Source organism: Mobula hypostoma, chromosome 8 (genome assembly GCF_963921235.1).
Source record: "Mobula hypostoma chromosome 8, sMobHyp1.1, whole genome shotgun sequence".
Lineage (NCBI taxonomy): Eukaryota > Metazoa > Chordata > Chondrichthyes > Myliobatiformes > Myliobatidae > Mobula > Mobula hypostoma.
The window spans coordinates 79503042-79525932 of NC_086104.1; the positions used below are offsets into that span (position 1 = coordinate 79503042).

Below are 22891 nucleotides of genomic sequence, written 5' to 3' on the forward strand. Positions count from 1 at the left end.
TCCTTAATGCTTAAGAAACGCTTTGTGCTTTGTGTTTAAGAAATAGTTTGTAATTTGGAAATGTTTAAGATAGAAATCCTCTGCGAGTTTTAAATGTATTTTAAGAATGTTGTTTCGATTTAAATGTGTATCACTGAAAATAAATGAACTGTGTTTTGTTAGTTGGAACCATCTTCCCCTTGGTAGGGAGGGGTGACTCACCACTCAACTAGTGGGCATTGGCAGCTAACTAGTCTTTGGCAGGTAACTAGTCTTTGAAGATTGGGTGGTTTCAGTATAATCTCCCTTTAGTGAGAGTGCTCATGGCTATTTATATCCAATAGGACTTGAGTTTAGAACTTTGTGGTCAGCAAACCCACTCACATCAAACAGTGCAAATCCATGTAAGAAACTGAGAACAGCACCAGTCTAAACAAACAGTAAAACACATTCAATTCTCATTCACCTTATGGTGCACTATATTCTCACCAACAGTTATCAACATTCCTGTCAGTAAATTGAATATAGTATTTCTTAAAACCACTATTAATCTTTGGCACATATTATCACATGTTGGAGGTAAAAAAAATCATCCCTGGGAGTTATGATTTTATTTTATCAACCTATACAGAGGCATTCAGTACATAATGTAATATATTTCTAGCATATTTTATGTTTCATATTCTGCAACAAGATGTGAAAATTCTATGCAAACTTTTATTAAAAATTACAGTTTGCATGAATTTGACTTCTTTGGACAACTTATTCCATTCTGAGTGTCTTTCCCTGTCCTGCTATCCATTCTCTGCCCAATTATATTTCTGTGAAATGCTGAAATAGGTGATATAAATGGAATTTGTTTTCATTTTCATCAAGCAATGCAAAGACAAAAGATCAGTTACTATATGAAAGAGTACTGTGCAGATTTTTTTATTTATAAGCTAAAGAACAGCATTATGTAAAACTTCATCAAATCTGAATCTGTATTAGACAAGCACTAAAGTTTATTCACTCTCCAAGCAAAGAAAATGAAAACCTAATACTTTTTGATAAGTGCCTTTTTTATTTAAATATTACATCTAATTTAAAAAGTATGGGACAAATGTTTGTCTCTGAATTTTGTAGCCCTATCTATTTTATTCTATGGATACCTTGCTTTCTGCACAGTTTGTGCTGTAACTACTAATGAAGGTTCATGTATATACCTCATGTCCTGCTGCAGACATAAAATATCAGACATGCCACAAATGTATTTAAATAATCCAATTAAGTCCCAATCATGATTTGGTTAAAGATTATCTTAATTTTCTTTGATGTTTTTGTACAATCAGTATGCGATAATAAATTCCAAAGGAATAATGAATGATTTCCAGAAATACATTTATTTTAATTACTGTTAATTGCTTACACAGTAGGTGATAAATTTATAATCCATAAATTTGAGACTTAAAGTGAATCAGACAACATTTGCAAAACCCATTTAAGTGTTCTCAGTTTTATTTTTCAGAAAGAGCATTGTGACTCTCAAGTAATACTTACTTATTCTGAACAGTTCTGAAATTGAATATCAAATATATTACCTGCACCAGATAAAATGGAATATAAAATATGTTCAAACAGTTATGTGCCAAGGACAATTATACAGGGTGTTAGGAGAAAGCTTAGTGCGAACAGCTCCATGTTTTCCTGGAAATATATGAAGCCTTGGAAGCGCTCTTCCTCTTACACTCTACCAATTCTGCACTCCCTTTTCTACAATTATTCACAAATTTTCTTTGGACATAAAATAAAAGGGCATTTAGCCCATCAAATCTAAGCCAGTTCACCGAGGAATCACATTCTCATTGACTTCCCACAGAATCTACCACCCACCTATGCACTAGGGGCCATGTACTGGTCAATGAACCTACCTGCAGCTTTACACACATAGTGGTTGGTATCTCGAACTCATTGCAAAAGGAGGCGGTGAAGTCAGTTACAATCACTATGTTTAAACAACAGACCTCCCAATTCCACCTGATTTTGATGTTTACACAGCCTCTTTCCAGACCCTGATTACAGTCCACTCATTAACTCCAACTTTACTGGTCTCCGTTCTGGTGTAAGTAAAGTAAAGGCATCCATTAGTCTTGCGAGACCATGGATCTGCGCCTGGAAAGTCTTCGCTCTCCAGGGTGCAGGCCTGGGCAAGGTTGTATGGAAGACCAGCAGTTGCCCATACTGCAAGTCTCCCCTCTCCACGACACCAATGTTGTCCAAGGGAAGGGCATTAGGACCCATACAGCTTGGCACCAGTGTCATCGCACAGCAATGTGTGATTAAGTGCCTTGCTCAAGGACACAACACATGTTGCCTCGGTTGGGGCTCGAACTCACGACCTTCAGGTCGCTAGTCCGATGCCTTAAACACTTGGCCACTTCTGTAAGACATCCTGGCAAAACTGACAAGAGTGAAACATTCTTATAACATTGAGCAAGCAGTTACCTGGAGAAATGAAGCAAACAAACATTGGACATACCAAGCAGATCAGCAAACATGTGTGGAGAGGGAAACAGAGTTAACATTTCAAGGTGATGACCTTTCACCAGAACTGGGGAAAAGTCATAGATAAAATAAGTCTTAGATTTCAGAGAAATAGGGAGGTGCAGAGAGAACAGAAGGTTGGTGGTTGGTTGGAGACAGGGAGAGACCATGGTGTCAGCAGACCATGGTGGTGAAGGGCAAATGGTTTATCTTATGAACTTGTAAATAGGAGTTAAGTTTCACACGTGGCATTGTGCTTTTCTGGTGAGATATTCTTTGACTAAACATTATGTCTAGGTTCATCAGAATAACGTGGGAACCCAAAGACATAGAGGTTAGAGTGGGACTGAGATGGAGAATTAAAATGGCAGGCAACTGTAAGTTAGCAAGCCCTTTCCCACATTCACCTCAGGCTTTTCCCTTCTCTTTCTCTGCTTCTTCCTCTGTTTCAGGACAAGTTGCTCACCAATATCTACTACAAATCAATGAACTCCCAGCACTATTTTGACCACATTCACACCTGCACCTTCTTCTTTTAAGGGATGATCCATTTCATTTTTCCAATTTGCCTATTTTCATTGCTCCTTTCGGATGGTGCCACCTTTCATATCAGTGCTTTTCCAAAATATCTCCCTTTTTTCCTCTGCTGAGGTTGACAGGGTATGTCAACCCTTTCTGTTCTATTTCTTGCAATACTGCATTTATTCTCTCTTGTCCCACTAAGAATTAGGAACAGGTTTACCATATCTTCACCGTTTAATTGCAACTCTCCATTTTGAAAAGATCACCCTCTGTAATATCCCACTCACCCAATACAATGATACCACCAGCCACAACTTCCCCATCCCTTTCTGCATTTAACGAGACCATTCCCTCCACAAAACTTTGGTTCACTTTCCCACTTCCACCAGGTCTTAAGCCCCTTCTTATGGCATCTTTCCATGCAACTTAGAAGATGCTAAGAGACACCTGCTCTCTTCCCATTGTCCAAAGACCCAAACATTTCTACCAGGTAAAGAAGTTGTTCATTTGCACTTCTTCCAATTCAGCAAACTGCAATTGATAATCGTCATTTGGTCTCCTTTACATAGGGGAAGCCAATCAACAATGTTCCAATGAAACTCAAAGCAAGCTAGATGGACAACATTTCATGTTCCACGTAAACTAGATACGTCCTTCCAAATTCCTCATTAAAATCAACAGTTACAGATGACCTGCCTATTCCGTCCTGTACTTCAGATTGCATAGCATTCAGTTTTGTTTTCACATTCCTCCTCTGGAGCTTCAGATGTCTTCCCCTTATATACACCACCCCTTAACACAGCCTTGTCATTCATTATTCTACCAGCAGCATTATCTCATGTCATTCAATCTCTCTTCATTTCCACCCAACTACAGATCTTCCTTCTGATTTTTTTTCCTATCCCTTTGCCTTTTCTATGCAACTTCATCTTTGTAAACTGTATTTTTTCTATATCCCAATGAAAAGTAAATGACTTGAAATATTAACTCTGTTCCACTCTCACTGATGTTTCCTGTATGCATGAACTATTTCCAGCATTTCCCATTTTTATTGCAATACAAGCCCACATAACTAATAGAGACAACTAAGTGCTTAAATTCTAAATGATTTGGAATAAAAAAGAATAAAGGTCACACCAAGACTCTTACTTTTCTTCGATTGCTAAATGAAACCTTGGAAATTCACTTGGGAGATTAAACTTCTGGTTTAATGACTCATGCAAAAAAATAGTGCATTGAACACGGCTGCAGAGATCTAAAATATCAGGATAAATATATTTCTGAGGGCCTTAAGTGGTGGGCTCAGAGGTAGGGAATACACCACGGTGTTTTCAAAGTTGATTTCAAAGAACCTGTGTGGAAATGCCCCAGAGTCTTGCTTCAAGTAATATATTAAACTGGAAATGATTCCAAGCATTTGACTTGGACACCTTTCCAAAATAAGGATTCTAGAAACGATTTCATCTTTTAGCAGAATTTGCTTTACCAGAAATCAAGCACTGCACAGATACCACAAAGTAATACAATTGCCTACCTCATCCATTGAAGATTTTTTGGAATCTTCATCATCATCATCTTCATCTTCACTCTCTGCATCTCCTTCTCCTGCAGTCATATAATAATAATCAACAGGATATTACTTCTGGTGAGGCAAAAACAAACTGAATTGTGTTAATATTTTTGGTTTGTTGATACACTAATTGTGAGTTAAGTTTAGGTTAAGCCTGCTCCATGGCTTCATCAGGTTGTGCAGTAATTACATAGATGCTTGTTTCAGGTGACAGACTGCATCAAACAGAGGTTACTTAAGCAAATATCCTTAGAAAGAACATTAGCAAGATTTAGGAGTACATGGGAGCGGCCAATTTCTTTTCCCTGAGATCTCCATATCCGTGCAGAAATTTTACTTTCAAGTCACCAGTTGAGCACTTCTTTCTTGGAGGAATAGCTGGTGAAGGGGCTAGGTCCACCTAAATTTTCAGGTTTGCTTTATTTTCCTTGGTGATATCCCGGCTATCTGTATTTCCCCTTAAATAAGGAAATTTAAGATAAAGGAGTCAATAGCTTGATAACTGGATATTTCAGGAGATTTAATTCCACATCCCATTCCCATTCTGACATGTCTGTCCACGGCCTCCTCTACTGTGGAGATGAAGCCACACTCAGGTTGGAGGAACAACACCTTATATTCCGTCTGGGTAGCCTCCAACCTGATGGCATGAACATCGACTTCTCTAACTTCCGCTAAGGCCCCACCTCCCCCTCGTACCCCATCTGTTACTCATTTTTATGCACACATTCTTTCTCTCACTCTCCTTTTTCTCCCTCTGTCCCTCTGAATATACATCTTGCCCATCCTCTGGGTCAACCCCCCCCCCTTGTCTTTCTTCCCAGACCTCCTGTCCCATGATCCTCTCGTATCCCCTTTTGCCTATCACCTGTCCAGCTCTCGGCTCTATCCCTCCCCCTCCTGTCTTCTCCTATCATTTTGGATCTCCCCCTCCCCCTCCAACTTTCAAATCCCTTACTCACTCTTCCTTCAGTTAGTCCTGACGAAGGGTCTCGGCCTGAAACGTCGACTGCACCTCTTCCTATAGATGCTGCTTGGCCTGCTGCGTTCACCAGCAACTTTGATGTATGTTATTTCAGGAGATGTGTCTCTTTGTTCTCACAAAAGCTGAGGGTTGTTTTTAGAGGGTATCTATTATTGTGCCTTGCTCAAAAAGCCAAACTTTGATACTTAGAAGTTGACTGTCCCATCTGCAGTCATCCAAAAGCCCTAATGTGTTGTATACTCCTAAGTGCTGTCCGTATTACCTAGAACTCCTTGACTGAATCCCTCCAATTTGGTTTCCATCCCTGCCACAGTTCTGAAAGAATCCTAATCAATGTCATGATGACACTTGACATAATAGTGTGTGAGGTAATCTGGCCTCCTTGTCAAAATCAACCATCTCGTCCTCCTCAGCACCCCACCACTGCTGCCTTGTTGGCTAGGTTTGAACCCTCCTTGTTCCATTCTCAATTATTTGAAAAAAAAGAGAATAATTTGCATGGGTTTCTCTTCTACCTCCTGCACTTTTACCTCAGGTTTCCATCAGTGGCTCCCTGCATCATGCCTTTGATACCTTGAGGCTTGAATATTTCAAAAGATAGATGTCTTTTAAAGCTCTGCTGCCTATGTCGTAATTCAGATTGCCCTCTGGACCTATCAGCCCATGCTTGCTAACTTGTAACTATTCCAGTTGAAAATAATCAAATGTTTTCAAACCCCTATGTTTTTGTGTCCATTCCTCTAAGACCTTTGGAATTTCCTCCTGACCTTCTATCTGCGCTCCTCTAATTTGCTTACTGCCTCTCAATGCCTCCTTTATACAAGAAAGCCCTTAATTCTAGGAACTTCTTCACTGTGTTTCTTTCCACCTTAAAATTACTTCGTAAAACCTATCCAAAGCATTTGGGTAGCTGTGCTAATGCCTCTTTAAATCATGGGTTCCCAATCTGGGGTCCACGGAACCCTTGGTTATTGGTAGGGGTCTATGGCATAAAAAGGGCTGGGAATCCCTTCCTTAAGTAAAATTAAAATTGATGGAAATATTAAACAGGTAAGGCAGAATCTATGAAAAAAGAAACGGGGGTAATCTTTCAGTTTGATGATTTCTTGATCAAAAATGAACAGTACTGATGTAAGTCTTCAATTTAATATGCTGACACAGTTTCTTTCTTCACAAATGCTGCCTGACCTGCTACGTATTTACAGCATTTTTCTGCTGCTACTTCAGATTTCCAGCGTTTGCAGTTGTTTTTTTTTTGCTTTTCTAACTTCTCCTTATTCAGCTAGAGGTCTTATTTTGATCAGTGTGAACTGCCTACATTTTTCTGCATTGAGGGTTCAATATAAACACATTGTTATTATTAAACATGATTGATAACAGGAAAAGGTAAGAAAACAGAGTGACTACTGGGAAGCACTAGCATGCTGCTGGGACTGTGACAGCAAACAATGTCTGAACAGACGTGTCATTTTGCTTCTCTTCAATAAATCATACTCAACCTAGAGCCCTTTCAGCCCTGGCTTCTGTGCACATCCATCTCTGCGAAGGAACTTACAGTTGATTTCAAAGATTATTGATGCCTCCTTTTTCTGACAGACCTCTTCAGTGTATCAAGGAGTGCTTATATTTCAGCCTGGAGACTGGACTGACAAATTCGTCATGGAACTCAAGTTGTTAATAATAATAAATTAATTCTTAATTAATTTCCTCAGCCTATCAGCTTGTCATGAAACAGTGGCACTTCAACCATGAGCTCTCACATAAGCCATGCTCACTTTGGTATGGAATCTTTGCATTACATTCCTCCCTCTGCCATTTTAATCAAATGGTCTATGTACTTAAAGCAAACAGATTAGTACCCATGAGATTCTAGGAAATATACCCCAGGAAGATACTCGGAGGAAAATGCAGAGCAAAACATTAAATTAGTCCAAGTTCATGATGTAGTTAATAGATCTTTGTTAGCCAACAGTGTTAAGGGCTGTGGAACCTCAGTGAATAGGTCAAAGGGCAATGTAAAGGAGGGGTGTGGGAGTTGTAAGTTTTACTGTGAGATGCCAATGTGTGCTTGGGCAGTTATGAATTGTGCTACCAAACTTCATTTTGGGCCTCAGCTGACTCCCTTCGCGCTCTCACTGGTCAACTAGTGAGGCATACAGCATTAGAATACTGACCACCAAGGAACATATTCAAAGAGCTGTAAGATCTACTTCCATTCTGACAATTCCACAATGATTTCTGCAGTAATGCACTGTTACTTTCATTATAAGCCTGCTGGTAAGCAAATATGGTTTTGCATTTAACTACCTAACCTTCTCATTAGCAGCATGTTTATTCATCAAGTTCAAGATAATCTGTCCTAGGGCAAAGCTGAAAGTAAGTACATATTTTCTGACCTATTGATTTTCTGCCAACTGCCTTCTGCTCCGTCACCTCTTTCCCTAACTTTTCCACAGGTTTTTCTGCTCCATCTGCACTGGACTGTTGGGTTACGTCTGGTTCCTCGTGGTTGGATGAGGCTGTTGTACAGAGGATGGAGTAATTAAAGTTTTAAACATGCGCAAAATCAAAAAAAGAACATAACTTTTAATATTAGTTGGCCTCACAAGAAGTTAGCAAACTATAAGATACAAACTGTTACACATAGCATTTTACACAATGATACTTACTGGAGACCGAAATAGAATATGATAAACACTAAGTTGTCAATGAAAATTCATTAGTCTGAAACTTTAGCACAGCTACTCTCTGCACAAGAACACATGAGAAATCAAGAAACTAGAACAGGAGTCAGCCATTCGGCCCCTCAGACCTGCGCTGCCATTTAATATGATCATGGCTGATCCTCTCTGGTTTCTTCCGAGCCAGCTCCCCACAGTCCTCAATTCCCCAATCTTCCAAAAATGTATCTGCGTACAGCTTGATGATCTATCCTCCAGAACTCTCTGGAGCACAGAAGTCCAAAGATTCACCATCGATTGCAAAAATGCAGTTCTAAACAACTCTATTTTAGAAGACTGGTCCCATATAGAGTCATAGAGCAGTACTGCATGAATACAAGCCCTTTAGCTCAGCAAGTACTTGCAGATCACAGAGTCCACCCGACTAGTCCCAATTTCCTGCTATCAGCCCCTTTCACTCTTAGCCTCACCATCTACAGTTCAAGGAGCAAAGACCTAAACTGGCCAACCTGTCCCTATAGTCCTAGCTACATCCTTGGAACTAAGATCAAGCATGACCTGCTCTCTGTTTCTTGACGTTTCTGTACTTTAACCACTAATAACTTGGTTTGCAGTAACAAGATCTGGAGGGTATTTCTTCGAAGTCTTGGAGGAATACAATCACAAAGGTCTCAAAGATAAGCTCCTGAAATAGTAATGTGTGAATGCGTCTATGTGCTCATTTGCTGTGTAAAAAGCCTTTAACACATTACAGATAAGACGATCAATGATTCTTAATGAAAACCAAGTTATCAGTGATTGAAAAATAGAGAATGCTGTATTGACGACTTATTCAGATAGTGCTTGTGCCTGAGGTAACAGGCACTGATCAATCATACTGTTCTGTCATGGGTATAGCATACAGAGAAGGAACAATGAATCATTCAAGGAGAGGCTGTAGTCAGATTTAATGCAGACAAATATAGTATTTTTGTGCTTATAATTAATATGACTGGATTAATTATCAATTTACTTGATAACAGAAGATGGAGGGTGATGATTTAGTGCTCTGAATGTGATTGTAAGCCTTTGACCAGTGATGTACCACAGGATTCTGTGCAGGGACCCTTGCTGTTTGTCATATAGATCAACAATTTGAATGTAAGTGTCCGAGTATGATTAATGAGTTTGCAGATGTCATGAAAGTTAGTGATACTGTTGATGACAGGAAGGATAATCTTCAGCTATCTTTCTTGCCATCAACAGTGTAACTAACTTAATACCTATCAATGCAACATGATGTATTTTGTGGAGGTTAAGTAAGGGTAGGACAGACATAATGAATGGCAGAATCCCGGAGAGTACTGAGGAAGTGAGAGACCTTGATGTACAAGTTTGAAGATCACTAGGGATGGCAACACTGGTAGAAAAGGGTGGTTAAGAAAGCATATGGGATGCTTGCGTTCATTAAACAGGGCATAGAATACACAACTGTGGAAGACCATAGAGAAATACTGTTTACAGTTCTGGCCATGGCACTATAAGGAAACTGTGCAACAGTCAGTCATAACATAAACGAAGGGTAATGTTTTCCACGAAAGAGCAAATTGTTCATTGCAGAAAATTGACAGACGGAATGCTCTTATGAATAGTCATTCACAATTACATTACAAATTAAGCCAGGCTGCTATTTCAGCACTTTTTTTTGTGCAGTTCTGATATCCAAATATGGTGAAGCATTTTCTGGGGAATTGATCATATGATATTTGAACAGAAAAGCCTACAAAAAGTAGCATCTATCATCAAGGACTCCCAACCATCCTGGCCATGCTCTCTTCTCACTGCTGCCGTCAGGAAGGTGGTACAGGAGCCTCTGGACACAAACCACCAGCTTCAGGAACTTAGTGTTCAAGAAAGGGAGTAGAGATAGCCCAGGAAATTATAGACCAGTGAGCCTTACTTCAGTGGTTGGTAATTTGATGAAAAAGATCCTGAGAGGCAGGATTTATGAACATTTGGAGAGGCATAATATGATTAGAAATAGTCAACTTGGGTTTGTCAAAGGCAGATCATGCCTTACGTGCCCGATTGAATTTTTTTGAGGATGTGACTAAACACATTGATGAAGGTAGAGCAGTAAATATAGCGTATATGGATTTCAGCAAGGCATATGACAAGGTATCCCCTGCAAGGCTTATTGAGAAAGTAAGGAGGCATGGGATTCAAGGGGACCTTGCTTTGAAGATCCAGAACTGGCATGCTCACAGAAGGCAAAGAGTGGTTGTAGACAGGTCATGTTCTGCATGGAGGTCGGTGACCAGTGGTGTGCCTCAGGGAACTGTTCTGGGACCCCTTCTCTTCGTGATTTTTATAAATGGATGAGGAAGTGGAGGGATGAGTTAGTAAATTTGCTGATGACACAAAGGTTGGGGATGTGTGGAGGCTGTCAGAGGTTATAGCGGGACATTGATAGGATGCAAAACTAAGCTGAGAAGTGGCAGATGAATTTCAACTCAGATAAGTGTGAGGTGGTTCATTTTGGTAGGTCAAATATGATGGCAGAATATAGTATTAATGGTAAGACTCTTGGCAGTGTGGAGGTTCAGAGGGATCTTGGGGTCCGAGTCCATAGGACACTCAAAGCTGCTGTGCAGGTTGACTCTGTGGTTAAGAACGCATACAGAGCATTGGCCTTCATCAATCATGGAATTGAGTTTAAGAGCGAGAGGTAATGTTACAGCTATATAGGACCCTGGTCAGACCCCACTAGGAGTACTGTGCTCAGTTGGTCACCTCACTACGGGAAGCATGTGGAAACCATAGAAAGAGTGCAGAGGAGATTTACAAGGATGTTGCCTGGATTGGGGAGCATGCCTTATGAGAATAGGTTGAGTGAACTCAGCCTTTTCTCCTTGGAGTGATGCAGGATGAGAGGTGACCTGATAGGGATGTATAAGATGAGGAGAGGCATTGATCATGTAGTTAGTCAGAGGCTTTTTCCCAGGGCTGAAATGGCTAGCATGAGAGGGCACATTTTTAAGGTGTTTGGAAGTAGGTACAGAGGAGATCTCAGGGGTAAGTTTTTTACGCAGAGAGTGGTAAGTACGTGGAATGGGCTGCCAGCAACAGTGGTGGAGGCGGATACAATAGGGTCTTTTAAGAGACTCTTGGATAGGTATGTGGAGCTTAGAAAAATAGAGGGCTATGGGTAACCCTAGATAATTTCTAAGGTAGGGACATGTTCAGCACAGCTTTGTAGGCCGAAGGGCCTGTATTGTGCTGTAGGTTTTCTCTGTTTCTATGAACCGAAAATCCTACAAAAGGTAGTGGGAGTAAATCACTCTCCACTGTTGAGCACACCTACATGAAGCATTGCTACAGGAAAGCAGCATCCATTATCAAAGATTCCCACCACACAGGACATGCTTTCATCTTGCTGCTGCCATCAGGAAGAAGGTGTAGGAGCCTCAGGACTCACACCACCAGGTTCAGGAACAGTTATTACCCTTCAGTCATCAGGCTCTTGAACTGAAGGGGATAACTTCACTTGCCCCATCTCTGAAATGTTCCCACAACCTATGGAGTCACTTTCAAGAACTCTTCATCTCTTGTTCTCAATATTTATTGCTTATTTATTATTACTGTACATTTGTTCTTATATTTGCACAGCTTGCTGCCCTTTGCACACTCGTTGGTACCCAAGTTGGTACTGTCTTTCATTGATTCTATCATTCATTATGGATTTGTTGAGTATGCCTGCAAGAAAATGAATCTTAGGACTGTACATTGTGACATAAATGTTCTTTGATAATAAATTTACTTTGAACTTTCAAACGCTTTCCTTCCTTGGTCTCCTTCTTGTTTGGAGTGCGGGGAGGGAACCATTGTGGAAATGTTACCAATTCTCCATGAGCTTCTCTGATCTGCCTTAAGTCAACTTTTTGAAATCTCTTGGATACTTCCTTTGAATTAAACATTGGCCGAGCATCATTATACAGTACTAACCTCAGTGCTATGTTCAAAGGGTTTATGAAAAGATCAGATCACGCACCCATGTGAAAGTCCAGAATACCTATCCCTCAAAATATAGAAAGTGACTGAAATTAGTAACACTAGCTGATAAAATATCATATATTATCAAATACTCACAATTTTAAATAGCTGGTAAAGTAACCTGTATTGCTGCTTTGGCTGATATGACCGCTCCCTAGGCCTGCAATCTCACAAGGTACATGTGTCACTTCCAAGTCTGTGGCAAGACTAATAATACTTGGTTCATGCCTTTGTTCTGGTAAAATAAGTCACTTTCATAGGCTATAGTATTTGTGCATCTGCAGAGTATTTGTGCATCTGTATCCCGGACATACAGAATCTGTAAACTGCTGGGAATGTCATAAATCTTAAAACAATTAAAAATATTCATTTTTCAAATAAAAAAGAAAGCGATAAAACAAATTTAAATAACTTAAAACGTCAATGTAAGCACAAAAGAGTTTTAAAGAATGCAGTATTCTTTATCCCTGGACTGAATGGGCTGACTAACAAAGATCCTGCCTCTGCTCATCCAGGTTCAGTTAAGCTGCTGCTTTAGTCCTGCTAGATGTCAGTAAATCATTCAAGCGTGTGCTTTTTACTGTTACTTCACACTGTGCTGGTGTGCCGGAGAGTGGGGTCCTATGAATTCACAACATTCTGCTGATCCCAGGGTGTCTGCACAAACCCCCTTGGCTTCAGCTCCTTCCTCTATCAACTAGAGCACAGTGAGCTGAGGATGACGCACTGTGTGTCGTAAGTAAGAAGGGACGACTGGGAGGAGCACAGGAGCTGTCAGAAACAATGCCCCCGACAATATCCAGGAAACTGTATTCCAATCTGAACCTCAGCAACAACTCCTTGTCAGGATGCCATCAAAGGAGCTGAGTCTTTTCAGCAACCAACACTGACCCACACACATTCCTCTCTGCATGGCTGTTGCAGTGGCTAACAACCTTTTATGCTTGTCTTTTTCCCAGGCTGGGATTAAGAGATATTTGCAACATCTCACCTTTTTTACTTCCACCAATGCTCTCTCTTCAGGAACAACCAACTAGATTTCATTCTCCCTTTCCAGAGGTAGGGAGATCACATCTGTGCATTTAATGAGATACAGAACAGGCCTTTCCAGCTATTTGAGCCATGCCACTCAGCAACCCCCAATGTAACTCTAGCCTAATCATGGGTCAATCTGCAGTGGCCAATCAACCTCCCAATCAGTAGGTCCTTGGACTCTGGGAGGAAACCAGAGCACTCAGAGGAAACCCACGCGGTCACAGGGAGAACGTACAAACTCTTTACAGACAGTGGCGGGAACACGTGATTTTGCTATGATTGCAAATGCCACTAACTACATGGTGTGTTGGTGTGTGGCCAAGTGGTTAAGGCATCAGTCTAGTGATCTGAAGGTCGCTAGTTCGAGCCTCAGCTGAGGCAGCGTGTTGTGTCCTTGAGCAAGGCACTTAACCACATGTTGCTCTGCGACGACACCGGTGCCAAGCTGAATCAGCCCTACTGCCCTTCCCTTGGACAACATCGGTGGCGTGGAGAGGGGAGACTTGCAGCATGGGCAACTGCTGGCCTTCCATATAACCTCGCCCAGGCCTGCACCCTGGAAACCTTCCAAGGCGCAAATCCATGGTCTCACGAGACTAACGGATGCCAATTAACTACATGGTGTGCGGACAACATGTCCTCATCATGTAGTTCTCCTACTCACGTGCCACTTATCTCTCATCGTGCAATCTCCTCCCACTTAAACGCTTTAGATGCCAGAATTACATCCCTCACTTTTCCCCAAATGCCACCGAGCACAACCATAGCCTTGTGATACTCTATCCTTTCAGATACTTTAGAAGTGTCACTTGGCCAGGTGAAAGTGGGAGATCGGTGATGTGGTGTCGCTGGCTGCCTTCACATTCACAGACATCTGTTCACTTGTCCACGTTGCGCCCGACTCTGAGGGAGGCCTGGAGCTCTGTGCACTGAACCAGGCAATGGCTGTGCTGCAGCCAGGTGCGTCTGACAAAGAACGCACAGCAGGATTGGCAAACCTTTCCACACAGACAGGAGAATATTTGAAATGAGATGCTCCAGGAGATAGTGGAGGCAATTGCAATCGCAGCATTTAAAAAGTATCTGTACAGATATGGAATACGAAAGGAAAAGAGGAAATGGGCCAAATGCAGGAAAATGGAATCAGTATTTATTGGCATCTACCACAGCATGGACGAGTTGGGCAGAAGGGCCTGTATCTATGCTATATGAGACTGTCCTCCTGGAATGCAGCATGCCCATTCCCGGAGCTTGCTTTAAGGAGCTAGAGGCAGGAGAGGGGAGAAAGCTACACTCAGCCAGAGGCTGCATACATCCAGGGGAATGATTTCCCAATTCCAAAGAATTCTCCTACCTTGTGGTCTGGAATTCACTGCGTGTAGAGATAGTGGAAATAGAATTGATCAGTAGTGTCAAGTGGGAGTTGGACAAGCACTTGGGTAAAAAAGGTAGGTCTACACAGAAGGACAGGTGGAATGGTGCAGGCAAGAGTGAAATAGCAGGAGCTGGCACAAACTTGATGGGCTGAATAGCCTCCCGAACCATAACAATTCTCTAACTCTACGAAACTCGGTGACGATGAATACTCAAGTCTCCTGCTCCTCTCCAAGCACATCAGCTTTAAAATATGCCGAAAGCTTCAAGCAGCACTCTAATCTCAGAACGGGGCAGGAACTGAATTACCAGTGTCCTTCACACTGACAGCGTCTGTCAATGCATGTACCTGCCTCCTCAGCTGGTGCTCCAAGTTAGATTCTTGGAGGGGCTAAAATTTTGAGGACACATTGAGTGTAAAACTTAAGGATGATCGAACCAGGGTTTTTTGAATGAGTAAAGAATTCGTCTGGTTAAATTGTAGCCAAAGTTATTTCCATTATGGGAGGCTTCTGGTGCAAGTACATAACCTTACAGTTAGAATTATACTGTCCAAAGTTGGTGTCAGGAATTGGTAAATTAGCCAACTAGTTTATTTTTGCGTCATGCAGTAAGGTGCAGTGAAAATTTTGTTCTGCATGCCATCCATACAGATCACTTTAACACATCAGTGCACAGAAGTAGTACAAGGAAAACAATAATAGAGTGCAGAATAAAGTGTTACAGTTACATAGAAAGTGCAGTGGAGAGACAATAAGGTGGCAAGGCTATAGTGAGAGAGATTGATAGGTCAAGCATTTGTACTAGGAGACTATTCAATGGTGTTTAACAGCAGGATAGAAGCTGTCCTTGAGGTTAGTGGGAAGCACATTCCAACACAAAGGGTAATGGGAAAATCAATCACTTGCTCTCAAAAAGCCAGGATGAATTGAAAATCTCAGAACTGAAATATTTTATTAGGCAAGAGACTATGGACCTGAGGCCGATAAGCGAGAGTGAAGTTAAACTACAGCACAACTCCAATTATGTGATATCTTACTGTTTGGCATTTGAGTCATCAGGGCCCTAGCTCCTGTGCTCCCTTTAAACTAACCAAGTCCTGCTTCTGACACTTCCTTTAAAATCACCAGGGCCCTTGAAACTCGGCAGGATCACTGGAAAAGTTATTATGCCATGGTATAATACTTAAAAAACAGCAAAATTAGATAAGTGTTGAATATTAATAGGAATTACATACAATGGACCGTAGTATCTGCCAGTCTAACAACACCTAAGTTGGGTTAGTTACTGGAGCCCTCTAGCCCCAAGGGTCAAACCAAACAAAAAAATATTATGAATAAAGAAAATGGCAATGTCTTAACAAATCAAAAAACTGAGACATGAAACTGATACTAAATGGAATAGATTAGGAATATGAAAAATGTCAGATATACAGTTAACAGTAATATCTTGAAGCTGGAAAGATATTCAAAGTGCTGGAGAAACACAATGGGACTGGCTGCACCTATGAAGGGACATGGACAGTCAATGCTCAGGTCGAGACACTTCAACAGGACTGGGAAAAAAGATCCAGTCCAGTTACTTCCCATTTCCACATCAATACATCTGACATTGTCTCCTCTACTGCCAAATGGAGATGAGACACAAACCACCACCACGTATTCTGCCTCAGTAACCTCCAATCTGATGGTATGAACACTGACTTCTCTGACTTCAGTAACCATTCCTCTCTATAACCCCCACTTTTGTTTTCCGTTATCTCACTGTCCCATCATCTTTTCTCTTATCCCTCCCCCACTGTCTCAGTCTGTCCATCAGCAAACATACCTCTCTCTTTGGTACTCCATTTCCTCCCTTTCCTCCACGGTCCTCTTTCCTTTTCTGTCAGATTCTATCTCCTTTAGCTCTTTGTCACTTACACCTATCACCTTCCAACTTCTTACATCATTCCCACTCTCCCCTTCTCTCATTTGTCTATCTTCACTCTCTCATATGGATCTACTTGTTACCTGCCCATTCTTGCTCCATGCCTCCCTCCACCCTTTCAGAGAAGCCATCTCTCCTCTTTCTTTCCAGTCCTGATGAAGGGTCTCTGCCCATAATGCCAACTGTCCATTTCTCTCCATAGATGCTGCCTGACCTGCTGAGTTCCTCCAGCGTTTTGTGTATTGCCCCAGATTACCAGCATCTACAGTCTCTCTTGCGTCTCAAATGAAAATGTTGTTTTATTGTTGTTCTATTGCAGCTGACCACTTGGTGGTAGCACAGACTAAATAATGGCAATCACAATATAACAACATTCTGTAGTCTCCGACCTATTTCTATTGCACTGTTAAAGAAACCTAACAGTAGGAACACAATTAATAACCTTGTATTGATGATGCTTATTGCTGTTAATAAAAATCATCCACTGTGGTAAATGTTTTGTGAATTTGAAAAGAGCACAAGACTTGCCTTAATACAGTTTTCTAAAAAGTGTCATCCCAATGTTTTTCAGCCAATGCATTTTAATCTGACAGCTAATTTCACAACCTCCCACAAGCAACAACTAGAATTGCCTAGGGCTAAAAGGCTCAGGACCAAGTGCTAGCCAGAGTGATGGGCATGGAGAGGTATATGATGGTTCGATGTACATGATGGGGTGAAAGGACTGTTTCTGCACTCTATGACTATATCACTATGGATTACTGAATGATCAGTTTTAGGGATATGGATTCAGGGATAAACGTTAGCCAAGATACTGTTCGGTGGTTTTTCTTCAGGAAAGTGCAACAAAACTGGGCTTCATGAGTTAATATACTGTAAAAGATTTGTTCTTCTTAATATTCGATAATTTTGGTTTGGTTTCACTGAAGTCAATGAAATATTGAGCACCAAGAAGCTTACAGGAGTCAATTCAGCGATCCACGAGCACACGGTGTGATCAGAGATGGGACAATACAAGTGCAGAGATTCACAAGCTAAGCCCAGTGCAGTGGTTTAGACAAAGGCACAAGAATCATCTCAAACACTTGCCAAGAACGTACTCATGGTTTTATTAAAATCGTCCAGTGGAGTCCATTCACCATGGAGTCACACAGAAGTGAAATGAGGAGCCCACTGACCCCCTCCCACAATCGCCTCCATGACAGAAACAGACCCCCATCTTTAGTAAGTAACCTGATGGTTTATAAGATACTGAGAAGGGAATCAGAGACCAATTAAAGCCCTGTGGACCATGTAGCTGGTTGGGGTGAAGTGTGAAGGTGAAAGCAGGTTCTGGCACAGAGGGATATACTGAGGGTAGATTGATATACAGAGGGATATACTGAGGGGAGATTGATATACAGAGGGATATACCGAGGGGAGATTGATATACAGAGGGATATACCGAGGGGAGATTGATATACAGAGGGATATACCGAGGGGAGATTGATATACAGAGGGAATTACTGAGGGGAGATTGATATACAGAGGGATGTACCGAGGGGAGATTGATATACAGAGGGATACACTGATGAGAGATTGCTTTAAGAGAGAAATACAGAGGAGATTGATATACAGAAGGATCTTGGAGTCTAAATTCGTTGCTCCCTGAAAATGGCTGCATGAGGTGATAGGGTGATAAAGAAGGCTTATGACATATTTACCTTTATTGGTCGAGACACTGAGTTCAAGAATCAGGAAGTTATACTGCAGCTTGATAAATCTCTGGTTAGACATCGTCTGGAGTATTGCATTCAGTTCTGGTCACTCAGTTGTAGGGAGGATGTGGAGGCTTTGGAGGAGATGCAGAGGAGAAAACCACATTGTGATGCATATGCCTTCTAGAAGATGGGTTATCTCGGATTGTTTTCTCTGGAGCGCAGAGACTGAGGGGAGATCTGATAGAAATTTATAAAATTATGACAGGTATGAACAGAGCAGAAAGCCGGTATTCTTTTTTCCAGGGCTGGAAAGTCGAGTACCAGAGGGCATATATTTAAGGAAAAGCGACCAGTTCAAAAGAGATGTGCAGGGCAGGTTTAGTTTTTACACACACAGCGTGGGTACCTGTAATGGTGCGCATGAATATGCAGAGAACGGGAGGATATGGATCACGTGCAGGCAGAAGGGATTCATTAAATTAGACACATTCACTTAATTAGTTTGTCACAACGTTGTGCACCGAAGGGCCTGTTCTATATCCTATATACCGCGCAATGCAGAACATCGTTTGGGGAACAGGCGTGGATGTGCAGAAAGTACATTAAATTTTGGAAACAAGCATAAAAGTAAAGTGAAAATGAAGATGTGGAAGTGTATAACACACAAAATGCTGGAAGAACTCAGCACGTCAGGCTGCATCTATGGAGGGGAATAACCAATCCACGTTTCAGCCTGAGACCCATCACAAGGACTGGAAAGGAAGGAAGGAGGAAAGAAACCAGACTCAGAAGGTGGGAGGGGGCAGCGAAGGGGAAGGGGTACGTCTTCTCCCTTCCGTTCCAGTCCTGATGAAGGGTCTATGCCCAAAATGTCAACTGTTTATTCCCCTCCATCGATGCTGCCCGACCTGCTGGGTTCCTTCACCACTTTCTGTGCCTGGCTGAAGATCTCCAGCACCTGCAGTAACTCTTGTGTTTATGTGGAAGTGTACTGCTGAATCTGCAGCACCATGGAAAAGAGATGAGGCTGGTGATGAGAAATCACAATGACCAGCATGTATTGTTTTGCTGTGGTTCAGAATGATTTGCTCAGCTCATCAGAGAGGGAAATACATAAGTGTAAATGTTTTGACAAGGAAACACTTCATTCATTACCACAGTATTCAAGGAGCTTTGATGACAACATTATTCATACTTCTCAGGCTGCGGTCTAAGGCTCCTTTCAGCATTATTTAACAGATATAAAATACAAATTAGAAGCGAGGGTTAGACAACTCTGAACCTCTGATCATTTACTGCAGTCGTGGCTGCTCTGGCTGTAACCAAAACACTGTAAAACATTCAATCCCCTAATTACTTTCTATCTCTGCATTAAAAATATTCATTGCCCTTGGGCCTTACACAGTGAGGCGTAGGACACCATGGAGTGCGGTAGAACAAAGGAATCTGGGAATGCAGATCCAAAATTTCTTGAAATTTGTGTCATGAGTAGATAGTCGCAAAGACAGCTTTTGGCACATTGGCCCTCATACATCAGATATTGAGTACAGGTGATGGGATGTTACGTCGACGTTGTACAAGACATTGGTGAGGCCAAACTTGGAGTACTGTGTGCAGTTTTTTAATCACCTATCTATAAGAAATGATATCAATAAGATTGAAAGAGTACAGAGAAAATTTATAAGGATGTTGCCGGAACATGAGGACCTGAGCTATGGAGAAAGGTTGAATAGGTAAGGACTTTATTACCTAAAGCAAAGGGGATGACAGGAAATTTGATAGTATATAAAATTATGATGCGTATAGATAGGGTAAATGCAAGCAGGCTTTTTCTGGTGGTGTTGGATGAGACTAGAACTAGAAGCTATATAGGAGTTTAAGGGTGAAAGGTCAAATATTTAAGGGGAAACTACTTCACTCAGGTGGTGGTACAAGTGTGGAACCAATTGCCAGCAGAACTTGTCGATGCAGGTTCAATTGCAACAGTTAAGGGGAGCTTGGATAAGTACATGGTTGGGAGGGGTATGGGGGGCTATGGTCCGGGTGCAGGCCAGTGGGAGTAGGCAGAGCAACAGATCGGCACTGACTTTGTGTGGGCACATGGCCAAGTGGTTAAGGCGCTCGTCTAGTGATCTCAAGATCGCTAGTTCGAGCCTCGGCTGTGGCCGTGTTTGCGTCCTTGAGCAAGGCACTTAATCACACATTGCTCTAGTGTCCGTGTGAGGAGTGGCGCCCCACACAGACTTCCAATCTGTGCCTTGTAAGGCATGAAAATGCCTGATGCAGGCCTCTCATGGTCTGAGTCGACGTTCCCCCTCCCCACTGACTACAAATGGGCCAATTTCAGTGCTGTAGTGCTTTACGACTCTACAACTGTCCAGTTCCCCATGCAATAGACAATAACATTCTGTTAGCTTTCTTTATGACTTGCTACCAGCTCGGAGACTGAGACCAGGGAAACAGTAATGGGCATGAAGGAATGACAGAGGAATTAAACAGGTCTTTACAATAGGAGACCAAACGCTGAATACCACATAATAAAATGGAGGAATGAAAAACCACCACTTGAGAACATGTTGGTCCAGGCTGATAAATGTTCGTGGCCTGACGGTTAGAACTTGGGATCCTTAAAGAAGTGGCCTTAGGGATAATGCATGCAGTGTTGAAATTGCTCAAAATTCCTTTGAAAGATCACAACACTGTAAAAAGTAATGCAGGACTGAAAATGTACCCTGACTCAAATATGGTGGGAAGCAAAACTGGCCAACTATAGGTTGGCTAACCAAGCATGTTGGAAAAATGTTACAATTATTAAGATGATAAAGACAGAATATTTGGGAAGCCATAACCTTTCCTACAGAGTCTGCATGGCTTCACAAAGGAGAGTTCAGCTCTGATAAATGCATTAGAGGTCTTTGAGAAACTATTAAGCAGAGAGAAACCAGATTTGCATTTTCAAAAGACTTTCAATACAATGCAACATAAAGGGCTGTTCTGCAAGACAGGAGCTGGAATTCACGTGTAAGCATGGTCAGAGGATTGAAGCAGCAGGAAGGGAAAGAAGAATCATTTTTAAGCCTGGTAACTTGTAGCCGGTGAAGTGCTTTGGGCATCAATGTGGAGACTGCAGTTGTGTACAATATACATCAATGAAATTAACATTCTGTATCCCAATGTGCAGTTGATACAAAGAAGGTGGGAGGATGAGCTGCAGGAAGGATAAAGAGGTAATCATCGGTTACACGAGTGGCAATGGAATACAATGTGGGGAACACGTGAAGCAGTCCACCTCACATCAAAGTAGGGTATCTTACCACAATTATGCAAAGCACCAGTGAGAGCACATATAAAGTATTGTGTACAGTTCTGGACCCCAGACTTAATATATGTTGTCCTTGGAGCCAGTTCGAAGAAGATTCACTGGGACAACCCTGGAACAAAAGGACTGTGTTCAATGGAAGATTTGGCCTGTTACTGACAAGACTTTAGAAGATTGGGAGGTGACCTAACTGAATCAGAAAAGCAGCATGGGGGCTTGACAGCATCAATATTGAGACGGTATCTCGCCTTGCAGGGGAGTGTTAGACCAGAGGGCATGGTTGCAGAACAAGTGGGAGCCTGCTCACATGAGGATGAATGTCTTCTCTCTATGTGTGGAATTCATTGCTCAGAAAATTGTGGAGGGTATATCCTTTCAAGGCTGAAGTCGATTTTAGATGAGTCATGAATCAAGAGTTTTGGGGGAGACAGCTGGGAAGAGGACTTAAAGAAAGTTGGATAAGTATATTCTTAATGAATGGCAGAGCAAACCCAAGCGACTATACAGACCACTTCCTTTTCTATTTCTTAGAGTCTCTAACAGTCTGTCCTGAATTCTAGCTCTTGATGAATTTCACATTTTCCTACATTAAACTCCATTTGTCAGATCTTTGCCCACACAATAATCTGCCTATAACCCCTGGTGACTTCAAGAAAATCCTCAAGAGAAGATAATTCTTAGAATATTATCCCAAAGGATTAAATTACAAAAGATTAAGTATCCCATCAAGTGTTTATCTTAAGCAAACAAATAAATTAAGCCTAGACAACCAGGAAGATAAAACATGCAGTTGCTCACGAGGCCTAAATGACAGAAAGAACAATATTTGAGATACTGCTTTAGCAATCAGAACTATTAGGATCTGAAAGAAAAAGCTCATTACTTCACAATATACAAACTCTGATGGGCAAAATATTGGGATACTGTGGCATCTCTAAGCTGCTAGTATTGTAAGTAACAGGACTAGAACATGTGACAGATGATCCATTATTGATGTGAGTAAGCCCTCCATGCCACATGGTATGGCCAGTCTGTAAAGATACAACTGCACTTAATATTTATGTAAAAATCTTAAGCTTGATGGGACACCAAGTCAACATTCCCATCCAAGAATAAATGTGGAACATGGTACCTCCAAAATGAAGAGTTTTCTTGCAGACAGTCAAAAGTACTATTGTAGTAAAAAGTTGCCCATAAAGTCGTGGAAGAAACAAGTTCCATGAATTCCATGTTATTTATTAAATC

The 22891-nt window shown here is 41.5% G+C and overlaps 1 protein-coding gene across 6 annotated transcripts in view; it reads right to left on the minus strand.

Moving 5' to 3' along the window:
* Window positions 1-22891, minus strand: part of plcb1 (phospholipase C beta 1) — a 958218-nt gene that overhangs the window by 149063 nt on the left and 786264 nt on the right. For all 6 annotated transcript variants that reach the window (XM_063056185.1, XM_063056184.1, XM_063056187.1 and 3 more), the window contains 2 exons: window positions 7976-8098; window positions 4559-4629 (listed from right to left, as the gene is read on the minus strand). In XM_063056185.1, the coding sequence (XP_062912255.1) occupies window positions 4559-4629; window positions 7976-8098 (194 nt within the window). The remainder of the gene's footprint in view (window positions 1-4558; window positions 4630-7975; window positions 8099-22891) is intronic.